General features: G+C 37.6%; 1 protein-coding gene across 1 annotated transcript in view; it reads right to left on the bottom strand.

The window, feature by feature from the left end:
- MANBA (mannosidase beta) overlaps nucleotides 1–8647 on the bottom strand; it is a 279621-nt gene that overhangs the window by 67260 nt on the left and 203714 nt on the right. Inside the window, exon 12 of the mRNA XM_007953653.1 lies at nucleotides 6176–6394. Coding sequence (XP_007951844.1) covers nucleotides 6176–6394 — 219 coding nt within the window. The remainder of the gene's footprint in view (nucleotides 1–6175; nucleotides 6395–8647) is intronic.

An 8647-nucleotide genomic window follows, 5' to 3' on the forward strand; every position in this document is an offset into this window, starting at 1 on the left:
GCCGCTCAGAACTCAGTCATGTGATCCATCATGGGAACCACCACTCACAACTGGAGTCCAGCCAAGCTGACACATCTTCAACTATCACAAATGTCTAAAAAAAACAACCAAACAAACAAACAAACTCACTGCCATCTAATCAATTCCAATTCATAGTAACCCCTCCTTGGGTTTCTGAGGCAGTATCTCTATGGAAGCAGATTGCCCAGTCTTCCTTCCGAAAAGTGGCTGGTGGGTATGAACTACCAGCCTTTTGGTTAGCAGTCAAATGCCTTAGGTGCTATGTCACCAGAGCTCCTAGAACTTCAATGTATAGGAATAAAAATTATTACATTTAGGTAGTGAGATTAAGGAAGATTTTGAACATGCCTTAAAAAGTTTTTTGTTACTTTAAATAAGTTATGGGGAGGACAAAAACCACATGACAATTTCTGTAGACATAGAAATAGCAGCTGAAAAAAATTGAACATCTTTCAATGACACATATCAACAGACTAGGACTAGAAGAGAATATCCCAAAGCTGATAAAAGATATCTGTGGAAAACTACAGCCAAAATATTAAATTTTAAAAGAATAAATGCTTTCCTCCTGAGATCAGGAACAAGAAATGGATGTCCACTCCGGCCACTTCTATTCAACATTGTACTAGAGGTACTAGCCAAAATAATTAGCAAGCAAATAAAATAAAATGCATGCTGATTGGAAAAGAAGAAGTAAAACTATCACTATTTCCAGATGACATGATCATGTATACAGAAAATCCTGAGGAATCCACTAAAACATTATTAGAACTAATAAGTGAATTCAGTGAGGTTGCAGGACACAAGATCAATATGCAAAAGTGAATTGTATGCCAAGAAATTTGGAAGACAACTACCTGACCAACTGACTGGAAAAGATCTATATTTGTACCCATTCCAAAGAAAGGTGATCCCACGGAATGTGGAAATTATCGAACAATATCATTAATATCGCATACAAGTAAAATCTTACTGAAGATAATTCAAAACATTACAGCAGTATATTGACAGAGAACTTGCAGAAGTGCAAGCTGGATTCAGAAGAGGATGTAGAATGAGGGATATTATTGCTGATGTCAGATGGATCTTGGCTCAAAGCAAAGAATACCAGAAAGATGTTTACTTGTGTTTTATTGATTATGCAAAGGCATTCAATTGTGTGGATCATAACAAATTGTAGATAATGTTGAGAAATGGGAATTCCAGAATACTTAGTTGTTGTGCTAATGAGGAACTTGTACACAGACCAGAAGGCTGTTGTTCAAACAGAACAAGGGGACACTATGTGGTTTAAAATCAAGAAGGGAGTGCGTCAGGATTGTAACCTTTCACCATACTTATTCAATCTGTAAGCTGAACAAATAATCCCAGAAGCTGGACTATACAAAGAAGAACATGGCATCAGGATTGGAGGAAGTCTCATTAACAACTAGGTTATGCAGATGACACAACTTTGCTCGCTGAAAGCGAGGAAGACTTGAAACACTTACTAATGAAGATTGAAGACTACAGTCTTCAATATGGATTACATCTCAACATAAAGAAAACAAAAATCCTCACAATGGGCCCCAAGAAACAGCATCATGATAAAGATGGGGAAAAGATTGAAGTTGTCAAAGACTTCATATTGCTTGGTTCTACAATCAACACCAATGGAAGCAGCAGTCAAGATGTCAGACATCATATAGCATTGGGCAAATCTGCTGCAAAGGACCTCTTTCAAGTGCTGAAGAGCAAAGATGTTTCCTTGAAGACTAAGGTGCTCTTGACACAAGCCATGGTATTTTCAATCACCTCATATGCATGTGAGAGCTGGGCAATGAAGAAGGAAGACCAAAGAAGAGTTGATGCTTTTGAGTTGTGATGTTGGCAAAGAATGCTAAAAACACCATGGACTGTTAAAAGAACTAATAAATCTGTCCTGGAAGAAGTGCAGCCAGAATGTTCCTTGGAAGCGAGAATGGCCAGACTTTGTCTCCCCTACTTTGGTCATGCTATAAGAAGGGATCATTCCCTGGAGAAGGATATCATGCTTGGCAAAGTGGAGGGACAACAAAAAAGGGGAAGGCCCTCAATAAGATGGATTGACACAGTGGCTGCAACAATGGGCTCAGGTATAGCAAAGATCATGGGGCTGGCACAGGACTGGGTCGTGTTTCATTCTGCTGTACATTTAGTCACTATGAGTCAGAGATGATTTGACAGCACCTAACAACAACAACAACATTTCTGTACAATAGCAATGAACAATCTAGAAATGAAATTAAGAAAACAACTCCATTACAAGAGCATCATAAAGAATAAAATTCTTAAAATAAATTTACCAAAAGAAGTGCAAGACTTGTAACTGGAAACATTGAGGAAAGAAATCATCCCGTGTTCATGAATCAGTAACTTAGCATTGTGAAGATGGCAATATTTCCCAAATTAATCTACAGTGTCTATATAATTTCTATCAAAATTTCAACTGCCTTTTTTGAAGAATGGACAAACTAATACTAAAATTTGCATGGAAATGCAAAGGACCCAAAATAATCTTAAAATAAACAAAGATGGTAGACTCACACTTTCTGACTTCAAAGTTTATTGCAAGCTATAGTGAAAAAACAGTATGTACTGGAATAAGGTTTTGACATTTAGATCAATGGAATAGAACTAAGAGTCTAAAAATAAACTCTGACATTCATAGTAATTTGATTTTCAGAAAAGAGGCCAAGAGAATTCAATAAAGAATGAATATTCTTTACAACAAATTGTGATAAGACAACTGGATACCCACACACAAAAGAATGAATTTGGACACTAAAAATGGTATGATGGCATCAGATTTCATCTAACTTCAGAGGGGGAGAAAGAATCAAGATCAGCATCAGCCCAAGGCTGATTCCTATGAGGTGGAGGTCAGACACCCTCCAATCCTTTTACCAGTTCTGATACCAGCATCCCTTCCATTTCATTCTCTATTTTTCTGCTAGATTTGAAAATTCATTATAGTGAACACACAGAACTCACAGATCATACTCACAGTTAAGGGAATTCAGGATCAGGATCAACTTGGAAGTAACAGCAACAACTCAGGATGTATTTCTTCAATCAGGACAGTTTCTTCTTGGCTGTGCCCATGGGCAGGCCTGTCCCTCAGCCCATTGCCCTGGCTTCTGCTCTGCTCAAGCAAGAGTTACAGAGCTCTTTAGCTTGTCCAATAAGTACGTGAAGGCTTCCTATTCCACCAGCAAGCTGCCTGCTCAAAGGCATTCAAGCACTCTCGTCCATGAGTAAGAATGCACACTAGAAAGGCCTCCCTCTTTTGGCGTGGATGGCCCACCATACTATAGCATGCCAGTCTCCTGTTTCTTCTGTCACCATTTCTCAGCTGCTACTTTTCCTTGTCCTGGGTGTTCTCTCTTTATCTCCTGGGTCTAGGAGATTCTTAGCACATGAACCCCAGGTTCAAAAGACACAGTCCACTCCTGCTCTTCTTCTTGATAGAATTGAGGTCCCCTCTTTCTGCTTCTGGGATTGGCTCCCTTTAAGCTTAGAGGGATGGTAAAACTGACCAATCCCCTTGTTAACAGTGTTCCATACTCCTTATTTGTATGGTCCCACTCCACAAGGGTTCCATGCACCTTATCTGCATTATTAACAAGCTATCCAATTCCCTTGATGGGTCACAAGCACCTTATTTGCACAGTCTCATCCAATCATTTTATGAGAGTCACAAGACCACGACTGTTGTTGTTAGGTGCTGTTGAGTTGGCTCTGACTCATAGTGACCCTATGTACAACAGAATGAAACACTACCCAGTCCTGTGCCAGCTTCACAATCCCTGGTATACCTGAGCCCATCATTGCAGCCACTGTGTCAATCCATCTTGTTGAGGGACCTCCTCTTTTTCAATGACCCTCCGCTTTATCTAGAATGATAGGTTTCTGCGGGGAATGGTCCCTTCTAACAACATGACCAAAGTAGATGAAACCATGTCTGGCCAGTCTTGCTTCCAATGAACATTCTGGCAGCACTTCTTAGAGGACAGATTTGTTCATTCTTCTGGCAGTCCATGGTACTTTCAATATTGTTTGCCAACACCACAACTCAAAAACATCAACTCTTCTTTGGTCTTCCTTACTCATTGTCCAGCTTTCACATGTATATGTGGCAACAGAAAATACCATGACTTGGGTTAGGCACACCATATTCTTCAAAGAGACATTTTTGCCCTTCAGCACTTTAAAGAGGTCTTTTGCAGCAGATTTGCCCAATGCAATACATCATGTGATTTCTTGACTGTTGCTTCCATTAGTGTTGATTGTGGAACCAAATCATATGAAATCTTTGACAACTTCAATCTTTTCTCCATTTATTGTAACGCTACTTATTGAGTGAATTGTGAGGATTTTCATTTTCTTTACATTGAAGTGTAAATTAAAGACTGTAGTTTTTAATCTTCATCAGTAAGTGCTTCAAGTCATCTTCACTTTCAGCAAGCAAAGTTCACAAAACTATGACTAGAAGGGCCATAATAACTAATTCATTGCAACACAGATCTTATATCATATACAAAAATTAACACAAAGTGGATCATAGATCTAATTATAAAAGTCAATACTATCAAACACTTACAGAAAACAAAGAAGTAAATCTTTGTGTGCTTGGATTAGGCAATGATTTCTTAAAGATGACACCAAAAGCACAAGAGAAAAAGAGAAGATTGATAACTCGGACTAAATCAAAATTTAAAACTTTGTGCTTTAACTGACACAATCAAGGAATTAAAAGACAATCCACAAAATGGGAGAAAAAATGGCAAATCATATATCTGATAAATAACTTTATCCAGAATTTATATAATTCTTGTAATTCTACAATAAAATACAAATAACTCAATTCTTAAATGGGCAAAGGATCTGAATAGACATTTTCCCATGAAAGATATATAAATGGCCAATAAACACATGAAAATATGTTCAAATCTTTACACTAGGGAAATGCAAATCAAAACCACATCACATGCACTAAGATGGCTATAATCTAAAAGATGGAAAATATTTAAGTGTTGGAGAGAATGTGTATAAATTGGAACCCTCATACATTACTGGTGGGAATGTAAAATGGTGCAGCCACTGTGGAAAACAGTTTGGCAGTTCTTCAAAAAGTTAAACAGAGTTACCATATGATCCAGCAATTCCACTCCTAGGTATTTATACCCACAAGTAATGAAAACATATGTTCAATCAAAAACTTGCACATGAGTGTTCACAGCCACATTACTCACAATGACCAAAAAGTAAAAATAATCCAAATGTCCACTAAATGATGAATGAATAAACAAAATGGGGGAAATCCAAAAAATATAATATTTGTAATATCAATATTTATAATATCAAATGTAGTATCTGTAATATCAATAAAAAGAATGAATATGGATACATGCTACAACATGGATGGACATTGAAAATATGCTAAGTGAAGTAAGCCAGTCACAACAAACCACATATTGTATGATTTCCTTAAAACAAAACTTCCAGAAAAGGCAAATCCATAGAGACAGAAAGGAGAGTAGTGATTGCCTAGGACTGGGTTAGTGGGTGGGGAAGAATGGGGCAGTGACTGCTAAAGTGTAAAGGGTTTCTTTTTGGGTGATAAAAATGTTCTAAAATTGGATTGTAGTGATGGTTGCAAAACTCTGTGAATGTACTAAACTCCACTGAATTGTACACGTTAATGGGCAAATCAGATGGTATAAAATTATATTCAATAAACCTGTTTTTTAAAAGGATACATATACAACTGTGAAACTGCACCTAATTATGAAATTGAAATATTTAGGAATGAAACCAAAATCAAACCCAATGCCATGAGTCAATTCTGATTCATAGCAACCTAAGAGGGCAGAATAGAACTGTCACAGATGGTTTACAAGGCTGTAAATCTTTATAGAAGCAGACTGCTTTATCTTTCTCCCATGGAGCAGCTAGTGGGTTTGAACCACCAACCTTTTTATTAGCAGCCCAATGCTTTAACCACAGTGCCACTGGGGCTCCTATTTAGGAGCAAAGAAAGTGAAAAGTCATACAGAAAATCAGATGCACTAGAAGAAGAGAAGACAAAGACAGAAAAGAGGAGGAGAAGAGTTGGAAAATCAAGATGGCTTACCTTTTCCAGTGTACTGAAGGAAGGCCAGGATTGATATCCATATTCAGATACAAATCGAGCTTTAGGGAAAATATTCCAATTCCAGCAATCACTGATGTAATCGTAAAAATGGACATCACCAAAATGTGTATCATAAGGGTTTTCAGAAACCCAGCCTTCTGCAACAGATTCGACCCCATTTGTAGGACTGGATGTGATAAAGGGACGAGTCTTATCTTCCTAAGGACAGAAATAAATGATTTAGAGGATATTTTCATCCAGAAAAGTATAGATCATCTATTTTTAAAACAATACTATTCTCCCCCAACTCCCTAAAAATACTATCAAGTACCAGAAATGTCAAGTAGCTGATAGAAAATGGTAGGGGTAATAATATTCTCTCTTGATCAACAATAACCTGCACATCTTTCTTCTTCACCATTCTTTTGTATCCTTTCATAATTAGCACTTATCTCTTTGCTATGAGGAGTAGCAAATGTTCCTTATCTTTTCCAATCACTTCGTCTTCACCCTCATTCATCATGTGTAACAGCACAGTCTATGAAGGGTTTCTAAACCTTGTGTTGTTGTTAGGAGGTTCCAACTCACAGCAACGTTATAGACAACAGAACAAAACACTGCCCAGTCCTACACCATTCTCACAATCGCTGCCATACTTGAGCCCATCATCAGAGCCACTGTGTCAATATATCTCATTGAGAGTCTTCCCTCTTTACTGACACTCTATGTTACCCAGCATGATATCCTTCTCCAGGGACTGGTCCCTTCTGACAACATGACCAAAATAGGTTAGACAAAGTCTGGCCATTCACACTTCTAAGGCACATTCGGCTGCACTTCTTCCAGGACACATTTGTTAGTTCTTCTGGCAATCCATGGTATTTTCCATATTCTTCACCAACACCAAAATTCACCTACATCAACTCTTCTTCGGTCTTCCTTATTCATTGTCCAGCTTTCATATGCATATGGGGCTATCGGAAATGCCTTTGTTTGGGTCAGGCCCACCTTAGCCTTCAAAGTAACATCTTTGCTCTTCAACACTTTAAACACTTCTTTTACAGCAGGTTTTCCCAGTGCCATATGATGTCTGATTTGTTGACTGCTGCTTCCATGGGTTTCAATTGTGTATCCAACTAAAATGAAATCCTCGACAACTCCAATATTTTCTCCATTTCTCTTGATGTTGCTTATTGGTCCAGTTGTAAGGATTTTCGTTTTCTTTATGTTGAGGTGTAATCCATACTGAAGGTTGTAGTCTTTGATCTTAACAGTTAGTACTTCAAGTCATCTTTACATACAGCAAGCAAGGCTGTGTGATCTGCAGATCACAGGTTGCTAATGAGTCTTCCTCCAATCCTGATTCCATGTTCTTCTTCATATAGTTCAGCTTTTCAGATTATTTGCTCAGCATACAGCTTGAATAAGTATGGTGAAAGAATAAAACCCTGGTGCACACCCTTCCTGATTTTAAACTGTTTATTTATTCTGTTTGAATGATTGCCTCTTCATCTATGTACAGGTTCCCCATGAGCACAATTAAGTATTCTGGAATTCCCATTCTTCTCAATGTTATCACAATACTTTGCTATGATTCACACCGTCGAATGCTTATGCATAATGAATAAAGCACAAGGAAATATTTGTCTGATACTTTCAGCCAAGATCCATCTGACATCAGCAATGATATCCATCATTCTATGTATTCTTCTGAATCTGGATTGAATTTCTGGAAGTTCCCTGTCAATATGCTGCAGAAAACATTTTTAAATTATCTTCAGTGAAATTTTAGTTGCATGTGAAAAAATGGTATTTTTTGATAATTTCTGCATTCTGTTGGATCACCTTTCTTTGGATTGGGCAGAAATATGCATCTCTTCCAGTTGGTTGGCCAGGTAGCTGTCTTCCAAATTTCTTGGTATAAATTAATGTGCACCTCCAGTGCTGCATCCATTTGTTGAAACATCTCAATAGATAGTCCATCAACTACTTGAGCCTTGTTTTCTGTCAATGGCTCCAGTGCACCTTGGACTTCTTTGACTACCATCAGTTCTTGATCATATGCTACCTCCTGAAATGGTTGAACGTCAACTAATTACAATGACTCTGTGTATTTCTTCCATATTCTTACAATGCATCAGTATTTGGCCCATAGAATCCAATATTGCAACTTGAGGCTTGAATTTTTCCTTCAGTTCTCTCAGCTTAAGAAAAGCTAAATGGGTTCTTCCCTTTTGATTTTCTAATTCCAAGTCTTTGCACATTTCATTATAATACTTTACTTTGTCTTCTTGAGCTGTCATTTGAAATCTGTTCAGCTCTTTAATTTCATCATTTCTTCTATTCACTTTAGCTACTCTCCACTCAAGAACAAGTTTCAGTCTCTTCTGACAACCATTTTGATCTTTTCTTACTTTCTTTTTAATGACCTTTTACTTGGCTTGTGCTTACTCACTGATCTGCACTGAACAC

This window comes from Orycteropus afer, unplaced genomic scaffold, assembly GCF_000298275.1.
Source record: "Orycteropus afer afer isolate SDZICR_OR568_19922 unplaced genomic scaffold, OryAfe1.0 scaffold00403, whole genome shotgun sequence".
Lineage (NCBI taxonomy): Eukaryota > Metazoa > Chordata > Mammalia > Tubulidentata > Orycteropodidae > Orycteropus > Orycteropus afer.